This window comes from Monodon monoceros, unplaced genomic scaffold (assembly GCF_005190385.1).
Source record: "Monodon monoceros isolate NGI ecotype Baffin Bay Population unplaced genomic scaffold, NGI_Narwhal_1 Super_Scaffold_2, whole genome shotgun sequence".
NCBI lineage: Eukaryota > Metazoa > Chordata > Mammalia > Artiodactyla > Monodontidae > Monodon > Monodon monoceros.
In genome coordinates, this window is record NW_021703776.1 from 41468875 (window position 1) to 41485754 (window position 16880).

Genomic DNA, 16880 nt, shown 5'->3' on the forward strand with positions numbered 1-16880 from the left:
AAAATATGTTCAACGTATTTCAACATATTCAGATTTTAAAAGATGAACTCTACAAATTCTCCTTTCAAGTTCAAAATTTTAAAGTGTAACTGTTAAAGAAGAAACTATAATACCAGTAGACTTCAACAATAACTTTTTAAATAATACATTCTACTAGACTAACATACTAGACGTTTTCCTATATCTAAATTTCAGTTAAAAACTTGAAATAATGCCATGATGGAAAATATTATAACAATGACCTTCAAAGAAATACTGATTTCCATACAGTAATAATCTATTTTAATTTTTTTAAACACATTTTAAGTGAACGTAATCTGAAAAATAACACCCATTATACTTTGAAAATTCAGTATGTCTTAGTTCAAATATCATAAAATACTACAGGAAAACCTTAGTATAGTACATATGTAAAGTAGCTGATATTACTTATATAAATGCAGTATCAACCAGCCATTTCTAAAAGGAAACAAAACAAAGCAAAATTACCTTCATGGACTGTAATGCCACAATTGTCACACTGAATTATTTCATCAGCATCCTCACTATTATCTCCAAGACAAACACAGCAAATCAGAATATGGTCCATTTTTTGAGAACTCCAGTTTTGACTCTTCTCAAGAATCAGCGAGTCCTAATATTAAAATATCAGAAAATCACATATTTAAAAGGTGATTTTAATAAATAAAATTCGCACCTTAAATCATTTTACGCATTTCCAAAATTATGCTGCATACTCCATTATTTTAGTAATTTCAAAGTATGCTATGTTTGAGAAGTGAACCTCTTTGTCAAAGGACCCTCTAAGCACCCTCTCTCTAATTTTTCACTTCTCTGCAAGTCCCATATTCTCTCTCCTCTAGGAAATATAAAACCAAGCTTATAACCAACAACCCTTCATCTGCTTTGCCATTCTGGATATAGTCTGACCCCTGAAACTACAAGAAAGGAAAAATTAACCCATAAGTAATTACTAACCCTATATATGGGTTTTAAAACTATAAGACATGTTTCCTACACTTAGGAAGCTTATAATCTTATCTTGGGGAGACAAGACACACACATATTAAACAGTTAAAAAAAATCAAGATAACGTATAAGCAAATATGTATGGGATGGCATATTACAGACTACACTCCTTTAGTGCTGGGGAATCCAGAATTTCCAGGGTCATCAAACCACTGAATGACAGATCCATGAAAGCCTGCATAGGAAATCTGTGTATACAGGTACAGAAAACCATCTAAAAAAGAATCCAGATTGACTGATTGCTAGAAGAGTCAGAGTACTCTATTAGGTTTATGTCAAGAAATATCTAGTGAAAACTGGTAATAAAGATACCTAGTTAATTGTAATATAAAAGGAGAAAGGAAGATGTATTAATGAATATAAAAAAATAAAGGGAAGAGTGTGCTCCATTTAATTTAAACCTTCGGCATTATAAATTTAAACTTTAAATGACAAATTAACATGATGATGATTCTTGTCATATTTAACACACTGGGCTCAGCATTACATATAATAAAAGATGGCACTTGAGTCTATATATTTTCATTTAAGAACCTAACCATATTCAGAAACAAAATAAATTAGTTCCATATCACACATTAACTATATTGTTTCATATTAACATTTTTATATTTCTATATTCTTTTAAACTGACCAATATCCAAACGTAACCTTTAGAGTCATTTCAATAGCAATTTGTAAATAACATTTGAAAGACATATGACTGTCAAAATAACATTCTTTCAATATATTTTCTGTGTAATAAATCTAAACTTGCAGCTAATGTAAAAAACAAATCAAAAAAGAATGCAAAAGTTAACAAGGAGGCATCATTTCTCTTGAGAATTCTAGTACTTTAAAATTTTGTATTTTGCTCCTTTTTGTTATAAAACCAAAGTATCAATAGTTTGGGGCTTTGGATGTGGCTAGCAAATAAAGATTAAAACTTCCTAAAAAGAAAACCCATGTTTTAAAGTACTTTAGTACAGTGAGCAAAACAAAAATCTGCCCAGATTTTCATCCCATTAGCAATGCTTCAAATGTAACAGCATTTGCCTTAAAATCAAATGTTCTTGGGTTTCATTCTCAGCTCTCACTCAATAGCTATTGAACCTCGAAGCTGTAGTTTTCTCATCTGTAAAATGGGATGATAAAAATAATACCTACCTCATCAGGTTGTTGTGAGACTTAACAAGATAATGTATGGCAAGAATGTTCCTGAGACATACTAGGTACTCAATAAATGTTCATTCCCATTCTCCTTTCCTCTGTACTTCTTTGTAGGTGGTCCAAAAAGAGAAACATGAGCTGACCATTTATTACACTGGGGAATCTTCCTTGGAACCCCAAAAGAAAGGTTATAAGCCTCAATGAACCCTGGTACTTTAAATATTTTCCCATGGTAAGTCGAAAAATTTTTTTTCTTAAAGTACCACATCTAGGTTAAAAAAAAATCACTGACCAGAAAAAGATCTAGCAAACAACCAGAGTTTGATGACTGAGAGGCTACTCATGTTTATGGGCTCTGCCAATATTTCCCTGGTGGAACTACAACTAATCAGCCCTTGAAAAAAAAGGTTTACCCATGTGGGAAACAAGTAAATGTCTATGGATCAGAAAAACTGGCATCAACAGACAGTTCTATTATTTTCCTATTTGGCCATTTTGTTCAGAAAAACAGTAAATGTCTAAATTATCTCTATTCCATTTTCTCTCTACACATATTATCATTTAGAGGCAGAGAAAACAAAATTAACTGGCAATTTTGACCCTCTGATCTCCATCATTTGAGACTCTTACTAGACATTAAATACAAACAGATAGAAATGGGGATAACTTAGAGTCCTACAATATTACCCTAACCAAATGGCTGACGACGTTTCAATGGGAAAATCTAAACAATACATCCTCTTAAAAAGTTATCTAGGTTGTCTTCAATAGATCAAACATGGCTTGAAGCGCACTTCTGATCAGAATACAAAAGTCAATTTAGTATCAATTTTTAATAGCATATTTCTGAAGACATATCATTTTTCAAGTTTCTGGAGAAAATATTTAAGCTGAAGTTTTTACCACAAAATACATCATTTGAAAATATGATTTTTACATAAAAATGGAATTTGGGAAAATGGGTTTTGAATGGCACATCTAGGATATAACTTTAATATTATGGAGTAATTAAATGGACTCTAATGGTAATTATTAAGATTAAATGGGGCACTATAGTAATAAATCAATGACTCCTTATTGTAAATTATTTCATTTTTCTCCTTGGGATTTAAAATTTACACCAAAAATGATTCTGCCCAATGTTTTTTATCAGCTCTCAAATATGTTTAGTGTTCATTTATATATGTATTCCACAAAGATTATTATAAATAACATATACAACAGGGTAAATTCTAACTAAGCTATACGTGTGTTTAATAGGAGGAAATTCCAGCATCCTTCATATAAAACCAGAATTAAAAGAATCCTATTGCTCTGAAAATGAGAAAAAATTATTATACCAAGTTTGACCAATAGTTCTTCCTAGAAGTTTTTAAAGAAGGTTAAATTTTCAAGAATCTCAAGTAATTTTTGTACAATGTTACAAATTGATTTTTTTTTAGGCTTTAGAGCAATTTGTTTTATTTTGAAATGTGTAAAAAGACAAATGATTAATAAGTCAGAAGCCCCCAAAAGAAATGGCTATTTAAAATTTTTGGCAAAACGTTTACATTTTAATTAGCAAAATTCAGATGACAATTGTTATTTCTTCACATGGCAAGACATCTAATCTATTTAACATTATGAAAAAGAAACCCAAAAAGCTTCCACCTGAAAATGTATACTGAGATGATTTTCTATCATATACTAATTCTCATTCAAAGCTCTAGTTTCAAAGTCCAGAAAATGGGAACCATTATCTGAAAATACTATACAGCCCTCCCCAAAAAATTTATTTCAGAAAACTAAAGGCAAGATAACGTTGGTGAATCTCAAAAACTTCAAGATAAAAGTTTGAAAAAGACATGTAACCATACTCCAACGGGATTGTTTCAGATAGCACTAAAATGCCGTAATGCCACTTACAAAGGTATATGCCCATGTGAAGAAAATGCAGGCTATCAAATGCCCAAATCTAGAACAGTAGTTCCCAAAGCGTGGTCTGGGGAACTCTCTTCCAGGGGATCCAAAAGGTAAATACTAAGGATATTTGCCTTTTCACTCTCTCTCATGGTGTATGGTGAAGATTTCCAGAAGTTACATGACACGGGACGGTGTCATCAATCTAATAACTTTTGTGTTTCTATACATCTCAGTTTTTTAAATTTCTGAGTTTTAACTGGAAATGGCAAATATCAAAAGATATAACCTATATGAATAATAATCGGGGTCCTCAATTTTTAAGACTATAAAGGTGTCCTGAACCAAATAGTTTGAGAACCACTGCTCTAGAGTATTTCAAGGCCTACAGCATAGGCATGGTAAGACCATTAAGAGCCAATAATTATAAAAGGCCTCCAGTCAAAAAAAAAAAGGTCAAATTCCCCTAAGAAATTTCAAAATTATGAAAGTTCCTGGGCATCATTTACATGATACCCAACACCATATCCCTACAAAAGCACCTGACATAGCACCCAAGAAAAAATTTCCTGCTTATAGACTAAATACAATTCTATTATGTATTCTAAAACCACATTTTCAGCTATCTCTATTACAAAGTAGTATTTGAAAACAAAGTAAAAGCATAGAAAAATAAAACTTCAAATATAATCAAATATATACATATTAACTAATGAACACTTGGCAAGGTATCACTACCTAAAATAACCAGGAAGATTAAAATACAAACATTGGCCAGAAGACAACAAGGATTACCTTTAGTCATCTTTTTTACAAAATCAAGATTATAAGAACAGGAAATTTAGAAATATAAAATAATTTTGATTAGTTCTTTCTTAAAATTTAATATCTAATTTAAATGACATTTATATAGGACTAGAATCATCAAAAATTATTGAAGAGTTTGAATAACAATCTTGGAAAAAACAAGTTATCAAGCTTTCAGGTAGAATATTATTGAGGGAAAATTAACCTTATATAAATTCTTCTACATTTCTGCATAGGGTAGAGCAAAAGGAAAATTAACATAAATTAACACAAAAGGAATTAATTTAGTTACTATAAGAAGGATCTTCTTGACAACTGTATCAAGGCACTTATCCAAGAAATGCCCTGGAATCTCATTCCTTTCGGACTATTAACCTAAATAAATAAAGTCCCATTATTTACTAAAATCTCTTCTGTTTAGTAGGAAAAAAACTAAACAGCACATGTGGCCTTTAAATGCATCATAAAGAAGAGTCTACAATCTCTTAAGCAATTTGTTATGTATTACAGATTATTAACAAATGGATAATTTGTATACATTTTACATGGCAAATTTCTAGACATATGCAGGTGTTCCCCCACACCTTAGCATAAATCTAATCCATACTGCCTCTATCCTAGCCAGCCTCCTTTTATGAATGTCAGGCTAATAAAAATGAAGAACGTGATACTGCAGAAGGTAAACTTAGTCAGTAGATACAGGTTAGTATTAAGTGCTATAAAATAAACTGGATACATGTTTAAATCAAGTATGAACAATTAGATTTTCCATACTTCTGTTTCCTTAAATTGGAAATATGGAACTGTCTGTGCTACATCATTATGAATACTATATTCCAAATGACGATTTTCCTTTACCTAAAGATAGGAATTAGGTAAGCACTGGAATCAGGCAATGTTCTTCTTAAGAAAATGGGCAACCTGGAAGTTAACCAATGTTTATAATGTAAAATATAAACTGCTTCTTCTCTACTGACATACAACACCTCTTAATCTGCTACATATTATTTTGGTAAAACACCAAATTTTTTAATGAAACTTAAAATAGAAAATCACTGCTATGTAAAATTTGTAAACAGAAGAAATGTAAAAGAATAAAGCATAGGAGGAAAATCTTTCTACCAATTTAACCTATTTCAATAATATGAAAAAACAAAAAAGTGCTTGTTAAAGAAGTGAATTTTTAAGACTATAAACACATTAATGGCATGACAGACTTATTATAGTTCTACATGTGATGTAACAGGTACATCTACATGTAAGACGACAACTCAATCTTTCTTTTGAAGAAAAACATATACATAAACACACAGACAAAGAGACACAAATGTGTTTGACTGAAGAGTCTTGAATGTTGCATCTTGGGCCCAATGGATAAACCTAACTTTCAGTAGTAGAACTTCAAGTGGAAGAACTGAGTCATTACTGTAGTTTTATGATAGTAATGTTTGTTTTAGGATAAGAAATGTTTGTTTGTTTTCATTTCTTTGTAGAGAGAACTTATTCACTAAAAATATGTAAATATATAGTTTGTATTTACTCCCATACATCTAAAGCAAAGATCTGGTGACTATTCAGATGGGTGCTACAACTGAAAAAGGAATTAACCTTTAAAATGAATCTCTAAAAGCCTGAGACCATCATTAAGTTGTTTGTTGCCCTGCTCAAAAGTATTCTAAAAGTCTAAATTTTTATGCGGATATGGATGTAACTAAGTTGAAAGAAAGGTGACCTTTGTTTTCATAATCCACTCAGCACCATTCAGCAGTCCTATGAACAATGGAGTGAGAGGACAGAAAAGGGAAAGGAAAACTCTACTATTTCCCAAGGGTATGGATATAGAAATATTTCTCTAAGAATAGAGACTGAGCTCCTTGAGGACGGTGATTGTGAGCTCCTTGAGGACGGTGACAAACAGGAGATACTCAATAAAGGCGGGCTGACCAAATGAATAAATGTTACATTTAGGGTGCTCACTCACTACCACAGCTGTCTATAACAGGATTTCAAGGAAGCCACTTAATATAACGGGTAGAATGGTTTAGAGAAGAATTCCCTTTTCCCCAGACAGACAGATATCATAAAAATTGGGTTGATCTACCTCATTACTCTTGCTCTGAGATAGTGTCAGGCTATCATTGGTCAGTTCCTCATCATCAGCACTGTTTCTGCTAAGAACTTTACTCTTCTTCTTCTTGCAACCCCCTTCACTGGCAGGGCTGCTATGATCTTCATCATTGCCTTCATCATTCTCATCCTCATCACTCCCACTTCCCTCATCTTCATCATCCTCATTGTCTCCATCACTTCCTTCCTTCTGAGATGCAGATCTTCCCTTTCTTTTTACTACAGTGGGTCGCCAATCATTGTCATCTTCACTATCATAGTCATCCATGTCATTCAGCTCTTCCATGGATACAAAATCCAAAAGTGGTCGGTTGCGACGAAGGTTCCACTTTTTTGGCTCACTGACTTGCTCCTCTGTAGTTGTTGTCGTGGGGACTGAAGGAGATGTATTAGCAGCAGGAGGACTTGTGGCTGGTGTGGTGGAAGCAGCAGAAGCAGCCACATTATCAGATGTTGTTGCTTTTTCTTTATCCTTCTCTCTCTCCTTCTCTTTATCTTTTTCTTTCTCCTTCTCTTTTTCCTTTTTCTTTCTAGGTCTCTCTCCATTCTCTTCTTCCTCCTTCTTTTCCACTTTAATTAACTGTTTTTCTGATGATAGTATTTCTTCCTCTGCAGAATTTTTAAGTTGTTCTTCTTTTACTTTAATATCTTCATTCAGTTCTTCCTCTAAAATATTTTCTTCAGAATCACTACAGGAACCTTCTCCACTGTCCTTTGAGGGATCTTCACTTCCATTACCACTCCCTTCAGAATCTGTTGAAAATATGAGAAAAAAAAAAACCACACATATGTATATACATACACACACACACACACAACGCTGACACAAATGAAACCACCAAAATTTGTGAATAACTTGCAAAACAATATAAACAAATTTAAGTCAAAGAATGGTAGACGTTCCCAACCTGATTAAATAATAAATCAATGAAGCTGGAATAATGGTTCTAGTTCAATATAGCACTAATGAAGATGAATATATGTAACTCTAAATTAAAATATGCTTTAAAACGAGGACCACTATTTTGTGTCATACATCTCACGCTATAATTGGTACCCTAGAGGCAATTTTTTTCAAAAAGTAAATGTGCTTCTTTTTAAATTGAGCACTTGATTTTAACTTTATGATAATGTAATACATACCAAATTGTTCTTCTCTTACATCTTTCTTTCATAAATTATATGGACTTACATGCATTGAGTCACATTCAGAACAAGAAAAATATGACCCAAAAACTTTGTTCCATTTATCTCACTCTTTACCCAGCAAAAATGAACATAGATATTTATGATAGTCAATTTGTACCACATCCCTAATATACCAATCAATTTTAGGATCACCAAATACACAAGTGAAAAACAGACAATAGCAATGGCACAGAAAATGGAAGTTGCAAGATAAGTTATCAATTTTTCTGATTATTAGAATACTGTTCATATCAATAAAAGAGTTACCTAAACTTCCAAAAATTCTAGGCAGTAACTACTACAGACCCTAGAATGAAAGAGATTAATGCATTTTTTTAAAACCTAATCCATCTCGGAAATGAGCAAGCACAGCAGTCACTAAAAAGATAGGTTGAGGACTTTAAAGAGTTCATGCAGGACCATAAGCTTTCTAGCAAGTGCCTTCCATTCCTGTCTAGGGCAGCTCAGGCCCTCTTAGACCAACACTACTCAGTAACATTCTAATCCTCTTTACACATAATCAAATAAATAAAAATCTAAAATATTTGTGGAGAGGGTTATTGGTGGAAGGGGAGCAGGAGGAAGTGGGAAACAAACCAGTCACAGTCAAGTTGTAGCCAACATCAATAGTAAAATCTGTAGGGTGATGAATATTTTGCACCTATAACCAAGATAAGGGTAATAATAAAATGGTGAAAAAAATTCATGTTTCCATACCATTTTAATTTCTGTTAACTCAACCAGTGTTAGCCTCTATAATTACCTGGGTGTTCAAAGTAAAAAAAAGTTGTCTCTAATTAGTATCTGGTTTCTAAAATATCTCAGAAATCCTTTAAAAATGGCTGATGAAAAAAAATCCTGCAAGTTAAATCACATAAAAAATAAAGACTAACATTTAGTGGATGTTGATTGAACCTATAAAATCACTGTCAATCTCAAGATTATCATACAGGTGCCTATATCTTATTCAGGACTGTTGTGACAAAACACTCTCATCCTGAACAATCTTGTAAAGGACACAAGAGCAATATCATGTAGGCCAACAATCCCTTATCTGAATTTTGGAGCCACACATGTTACAGAATTTAGATTTTTTTCAGATTTTAGAAAGGTGGCATTGTGTATGCACAATATATTACACTAACACCTCCAGTGAGGTCTATGGTACTGTACTGTAATCAAATACGTTACATCTGCAGTGAAAAGTATGAATATTTACAAGTATGATAAGTAAATGCTACAAATAAACTCCTATCAGTTCCAGTCAGGTTTTACCATCAAATAAATTCATGCCAAACTTAGGAAACATCTTTGGATTTGTGAGCTTCTTAAATTTCCAAAAGAGCGTGGACCCAATGTCACTTACAAATAGGGGACTTATTTTCAGTCCAACAGCTCTACAAATCATTAGGAAAAGAAGTGATTTTTTTATACCACTCACAACAATTAAATCCAACCTACCAAGAAAAATACCCCTGGTAAAAAATAATAGTTCCTAGATATTTTTCGATAAGGATATAATAATAAGCAGAATTGACCAAACGCTTCTAAGGCAAAGATAGATCCTTGTGCACACTGACTAAAGCAAGCAATGCTATAATTAACAGCCCCGGGAAATGGAGAAAAGGAACTTTTCCTCTGGATTAACCTTGTAGAATTTTTTCTTAAGTAACTAAAAAGTACTCCTAATAGTTTTCACCAATAAAAACATAACAGTAGATATAAAAGAACGATCAAGTGGGGCACAAACGTGGGCTCCTGATCAAAACTGAGACCAATCCAACTTTGCTATTACTTGTAAATTTTACAGAATGTCAAGAATTTCTGCAATTTTGTTTTGGTTGTTGTTGCCAATGCCAATCGATTATTTTTAAAAGTACAGGGAAATTGATACTCTTTGATTCTGATTTTGTTTTGTTATCATGCCTAAATACAAAGCAGAATTTTAAAAAGATTTAAATGCTTTATATTTGTTAACACTATTAGAAGAATGTGAGATTTTTCCACGAATTAAATCCTAGTAGCTTACCCAACCCTTCATTCTCCAAATATATCACATTATCCATACTCCAACTGCTGGGATCAGGAATATATCAAATTTTATCTTTCTTTGATTTCTGAAAAATAACTTCTTCAACTGATTAGTCATAAGTTCTTTTTGGTACATACACACTTGAGGGATGCAGATAAACAATATTTAGTTATGGCACTACTTAGTAATAATGACAATGAGAAAATCACTGTCCTTGGCTGTCTATAATTCTATTTTTGTAGGCTGTAATAAAAAATTTCCCATTCCTACCAATTCAAGCAACGTTTCAAATCCATCACTCTTACAACCTTAAATAAAAAAGTAATAACAGACTAGAGAAATAAACCAGATATTTCAAATACAGCTATTTTAGGCATAAGAACAGAGTTAATTCTAAGTCTACAATAAAAATGTTTACATTAGAAGAAAAATCTTTAAAATGGAAATCCCTACCTCCTATTCAGTTAAATAAAAGGTAACCTTTCTCAAACACAATATATCAGGGCTTCCCTGATGGCGCAGTGGTTGAGAGTCCGCCTGCCGAGGCCACAACAGTGAGAGGCCCGCATACCGCAAAAGAAAAAATAAAAACAAAAAAACACAATATATCAAAACCTCTCTAAGCAATAGCTATTTCAGCTAACAGACAGTTAAATGTTTTACAGTTACAGAGATTAGAAACCAACCTTCAAGAATCCCTTCACAATATTCAATGCTTAAGTTTCCCCCATGATAAATATTAAATAATAAAATCAATATGATTTAATTCAGAGTTTTATGTTAACTTTGCAATATAAAAAATCATCTTTGTTCATCAACCTTAATTATTTAACTATTCTGTTTATTGATCTGGTGCAACAGTATTTAGGATTATAAATATATATAACAGATAACAGACAGATCACCAGTCTACTATTCAGTTATCATCTTGGAAACATTTTTAACTCATCTAGTATATCTCTTTCTAAAAAGGCAATCAGTGAACACAACTCATCTTCTACTTCTGCCTCCAGTTCCAGCTGTGTCATTTTACATCTTCTTAGAGACCTAGACCAGTGGTTCTCAAGTGGGTACAATTTTTCCCACAGAAAACATCTGGCAATGTCTAGAGACAGTGGTTGCCACAAAAGGGCAGGGTAAGGGTAGGGGTTAGGTACAGTAAGTGCTATAGCATTGAGTAGGTAGAAGACAGGGATGCTGCTAAACATCCTCCAATACAAAAGACAAGCCTTCACAACAAAGATTTAACCAACTCAAAATGCCAATATTGCTGAGATTGAGAAACACTGGTCTAGCATGTAAGACCTCAATTTGACCTCATTCTACTTCCCCAGGCTCATCTCTTCTACTACGCTTTTACTCGAAACCTGATCTCCATGTATAAACGATATTTTCCATCCTCCACATTTTTAACACCTAATGTTTCCCCTACCTAGGTTGCTTCTCTTTCAGTTCCTAGTTCAAGTCTCATCTCCTCAAAGAATCATTGTAAATCCAGTCTCAAGTAGTCCCATCTCCTTTGAAAGACTTGAACTACACAAGTGATTGATCATGCCTTATAACATCTATCTGCTATTTTATTTAATTATTCTAATATTATCATTATTTCTTTGTGAATTCACCATAACATCCAGCAAAGTGCTTTTAAACAAAGCTACAGTTGGTCAATGAACATATCTTGATCCACTTAGCCAAAGGAAGTTAAGCACAAAATACTACCAAGGCAAACTCTCAACCTGACTCTTCCAGTTAAATTGTTTTCTGGCAATTTGGACCAACTAAACTATGGCTCAAGATCTAAAATTAGCCATCTTACTTTGGCTAGGGGGTTGGGAAGACACAGCACTGCTATTTTGTCTTGTTTAATAAAAGTAATATATGCACTTATTTTATAATCATTCATTATGTAGATTACTAAATGTAATCAATCCTATCTTAAATGTCTCCTATCCTATACCCAATCTTAAGTCCAAGTCTCAAATATAACCACTTTAACTAGGCCAAACCATGAAACTGCCAATAATCAACTGTCTTAGACCTATAAAGCTGATAATTTCATATGGTACCAGCTCACTTTTCTACATACAGTTCTTCTGGTGGTTACCACCATAACTCTAATACACTTACACACTGTTTTAGGACTAATTTGAAAATGTATTTATTGACTGTCCTCAATCAAAAATAAGAAATTTAGCCCTACTTTCACATTAAAGATAAAATAAAAGATGATCTATTTTCAGTTCACAATTTTCTAAAGGTAGAACCTGATAATTATTAACTCTTTATAATCACCTGCCAATCTTATTGGCAGGTCATTTTTGAATAATATTTATCTTTCTCTATGTTATCATCTGAGAAGCACAAAAATAATGTCTATCAGCAAGGGTGATAACTCTTCAGAAATGTCTATATTTATTCTTGCTTATTTATTTATTTACTTTTTGACTGCACTTTGCGGCATGTAGGATCTTAGTTCCCCAACCAGGGATGGAACCCACACCCCCTGCACCGGAAGCTCAGAGTCTTAACCACTGGACCACCAGGGAAGTCCCTCTATATTTATTCTTAAAGCCAAACAGAAATATGAAGTTTTGTCGTCAGAATTTCAGAATTCAAAATGAAAATCAGAATAAACTGATGCACAGAATCAGTTAAAACTTGCGGGCCATTAATCTAACCATTTTAACATTAAGTTTGAAGGAAGTCAGTAGTTCATTGAGTTAGTCATGTCTGCAGATTGTTCTGAAAAAAGCTATGATCAGAAAGATTATTATTAGCTATCATTAAAGACGATTATTTAGCTATTATTTCTCCACCTCCAGTTTAATCACCTATTACTAAATAGGGTTGGGATCCCACAACTTCAGCATGTTTGGAAAACAGTGATAAGTCTAATGTCTTATTTCCTGTAAGAGTCCAACTGTCTTACACAGAGACGAGAAAGGATTCAAACAGGAAACACTGGTAATCTAGAGTAAGCCAACATCTCAGCTATGGGAGACAACAATGCACCTTAACCAAGAGTGTAAAATACAACTCAATTTCTACTAATACCTATTTCAAACAAAATCATTCTCTTCTAAACTCTCAGTTATGATAACATATCAAGAACTACACAAATAAATTTGTGACCTTTGGGGCCCAGGAAGTAAATTACAAGTATAGCAGACTAGGTAACAGAAAGTATACATTTTTGAGTGCTTTTAGGAGATTCAAAAAAAAATTATCAACCTAACAAAACTCATTCTACCACTGTCACAAGTAACAGATAATTCCCATCAACCTTGATTAAGCTTTAACAAGGTCAGGAGTTTCTAATTTGCTTGATACCAAAAATTATTTTGAGAAAGTAATTTGTATCATTAGATTGTTTTAACCCTTGTAAAGGGAAGTGATACATGTCAATAAACAAAGAGAAAAATTACATACAAAGTCAGGATTTATTTTCATAAAAATAATCATGGAATACTTAAAGAAATTAAGCTTTGGACTTTTTCCCTAATGGTATTCAAATTAAGTCATAACTTCTGAGACCTAACTATTTTTGTCAGTTTACAATCTCAACCATGACAAACCAAAGCTACATTCTAGCCAAGAATATTCTTTTCTGCAAAGGTTTTCACCAAGAGCACTAAAATAGGTTTGAATTTTACTTCCTTTACCTTCCCTTTCTTTCTCTTCTTTGGAAGTACCAAACAACAGTAAACAAAGTGGGAGATGAAAGAGCTGAGAAGTAAAGGTTTAAAAAAATTGATCAAGATAAACTTAACTTTTGATTGCTGGAAGTAACCTCAATTAGTCACCTTGATACAATAAGTAAGTAGTTTCAATTTAAGATTACACCTATCTACTTTTAGGATCTAAGCAATAAAAAGATTCTAAATGTTGGGAGTCAAAAGAATTGGATTAGATCCATTTAGGCCTAAGTGGCTTCATGCAAATTCCTTAAACTCAGTGCCCCTGTTATCTGTCAAATAATATCTCCTACACAGAGTTACTGTAAAAATTAAATGAGATTGTGGAAACAAAAAGTTCTTGGTAAATCACAATGCAAATTCTGCTTGCTGATGCCATTAAAAGTAAAATAGTAACAAAACACAACCAAATTTCATCCCTTCCTACCATACCGAACAGGAAAAAAAAAAAAGAAAGAAAGAAAAGAAAAAGAAAAACCAGGGGAAAGGAGAGAGATATGACTAAGCATCAAAAATTCTCTGGTAGCATATTTTAAAACTGTTAAAAAGATAAGACTGAAAGGGCTCTAATTTCTCACTTTATTTAAATTTCTGTCAAAAGGGACAGAATTAAGTAATTTTTATTGTTCATGTATTTGTATTTTTCACATAAAATATTTAAACATAATTTGTATTTCTCAGATTCCTGCAATGAAAACTTTATATGTATATATGTGTCCGTGTGTGTGAGTTACAATGAACAGAAGATAAAAGGAAAACCACACTTTTGTGTTTTTCAATTTTGTACCATGTGAATATACGACTCTTTAAAGAAGTTTATTGTTCTTAAAATCACAAAATATAACAAGCAAGCACGCATACTTTGTACCTCATATTTTTAAAAGGCCCAATCCACAAGATCCAGCACCTACCAAAGTACAACTTTTTTTGGTCAATTCTATTCTGGTAAAGGAGCTAACAGACAAAAAGCAAAACTCCCCTCAAGAGGATGCCAAGTGATCTGAAAAGAGAAGAACTCTGTTCCTGGGCTGTTCATGGCTCATGTTATTCTCAGGATGTCACTCTACTTCAGGATATCTCTAGATTTTTTTCCCCTCTGTCCATAAAATAAGCATGAATATATTTTAAAGTAAAGAACAGAGAAAACACTTTTGCATCTTTGTATCTTTTTGTTTGTTTTTTAATAAGGTATAGTTGATTTACAGTATTTACTGCATCTTTGGAATAAGGCCTTCTCTGATAATTATCTAAGTAAATATTAAAAAAATCAGAAGCAGTGACAGTATCTAGTGATACGATCTTAGGGAAAGGTGGGAAATAAACAGACAAAATAAAGTTTATGTGCTTTAACTTTATATTGGCATTTTAATTAAACGGATTCTTTTTAAGAAAAGTCTGAAAATCAGCTCAACTGCAGAAAGCTGGGAAAAGGGAAGCGAGAAGGAAACATTTACCTGAAGCATCTCCAACTTTAAAATCACTGTCATCTGAACTATCATAATCGAGAGCTTCTAGCAGAGAAGCTGCCAAAGGCTTCACCTGCCGCCTCTTGGAGCTGCGATCCACTGTTAAGAGAAAAACATTACACCGTCATTCATAATCACGCCAAGCACGGGGGAGAGCTGTGGTACTGAGGGAAGGTACAGATGACCTCGTGCAGGTGGTGCAAATTTGTCTTAATTCAGTTCTCAGCAAAAGGTGTGGTGGGGGGGGTTGGGGTGGGAACACTGGCTGGGGAGGGCCGGGCAGCTCCAGCCCCGAGGTGCAGCAAAGACGAACCCAAGCCGACCAAAATCGAAACTGGCCCTCTTGAACATCTTGCTTCTGAAACTCGCTTGTAATCCCTCACTTAGACATCGTTAACAGTCAATAGAAATTGCAAAGCCCAGGGAATATGAGAAGCTATGTTCATTCCCACGGACCGTGGAGGGGGAGCGTCCACGAAGGGTCCAGCTTCCCGCAGGACACTCCCACCCCCGCCCTGCTGCAGCCGGCCCTGACTTCTCAAAGGGCTGAAATGGATCTCTCGCCCCGCGGACGCCTCCGACACACTTACTAAGGAATCCGAGGTGGTCGTTTGGAGTAGACCTAGGGAGAGGCTGCGAGAGCCCAGGCAGCGCCGAGGTCGAGGACTGAGACCAAGGAAACGAGTCCAAAAGATGCTATTAAAAATAGGCGGCGCCGCGGACCAGACCGGGGCGCCCCAGGTGCAGCCCCGCGGTTCCCCTCCCGCCCCCCGGCCCCTGGTCCTCGCAGAACCGACCCCGGCCGCTAGCGCGCCTTCCTTTGGCGCTTCCCCGGCCAAAGGCGCCCTCCGGCCCAGGCAGCGCGGCTAACCCGGCAGCCCTGGGGAGTTAACTTCCCCTGTTAAAACTCTTAGAAAAAAAAAAAACGAAAGAAAAACTTTATTAGCCTGCAACAAAAGCAACAAAAGACTCAGAATTTACACAATCCGAGGCCGGTTGCCTAAAACAATAGGGAAAACAACGACCCGGATACAGCTCTGAAGAGAAGGAAGTGAAAACACCAGACAGCGGCCCTAAGAGCAGCAGGGGCCGAGGGCGCGTGCGCCGGCCTCGCCTCCGCTCTCCCTCAGAGAGGAGGAGCCGAACGGAGCCGGAAGGAGCCGAACGGAAGCCGAGAGGGAGCCAAGAGGAGCGGAGCAGTGCGAGGGGGGAGTAGAGAGTTCTAGACTCTCGGCCAATTAAGTCCCTGAGGCCCGGCCCTCAGTCCAAATCCGTGGAAGGCCAATTTTTGTGTGTGACAAGACGGAGCAGGATGTGTGGCCCCATGAATGTGGAATAGTGCCTTGCATACATTTAGATAATTTATTTTATAACGAGAATTTTTAAATCCGTAAAAATATAAGGAGAGTATGTACAATCGGATGTCAGGCCTTCAACAGTTTCAAACGCCACGTTTATTCACATACAGGTTAATTATTTTTAAAAACA

General features: G+C 34.6%; 1 protein-coding gene across 6 annotated transcripts in view; it reads right to left on the reverse strand.

Annotated features, from left to right (window-relative positions):
- PHF14 (PHD finger protein 14) overlaps positions 1 to 16430 on the reverse strand; it is a 201186-nt gene extending 184756 nt beyond the window's left edge. For 4 of the 6 annotated variants that reach the window (XR_003795130.1, XM_029233140.1, XM_029233139.1 and 1 more), the window contains exons 1-4: positions 15983 to 16394; positions 15381 to 15491; positions 6986 to 7764; positions 490 to 634 (exon numbers count right to left, since the gene is read on the reverse strand). Coding sequence is in view for 5 of the 6 variants with exons in the window: in XM_029233140.1 (XP_029088973.1) it covers positions 490 to 634; positions 6986 to 7764; positions 15381 to 15491; position 15983 (1036 nt within the window). In the remaining variant the exon portion in view is untranslated. Of the gene's footprint in view, positions 1 to 489; positions 635 to 6985; positions 7765 to 15380; positions 15492 to 15982 lie in introns of all 6 variants that reach the window. The other 2 variants (XM_029233137.1, XM_029233141.1) reach the window with 2 other exon arrangements.
- Between the last annotated feature and the right edge of the window lie 450 nt (positions 16431 to 16880).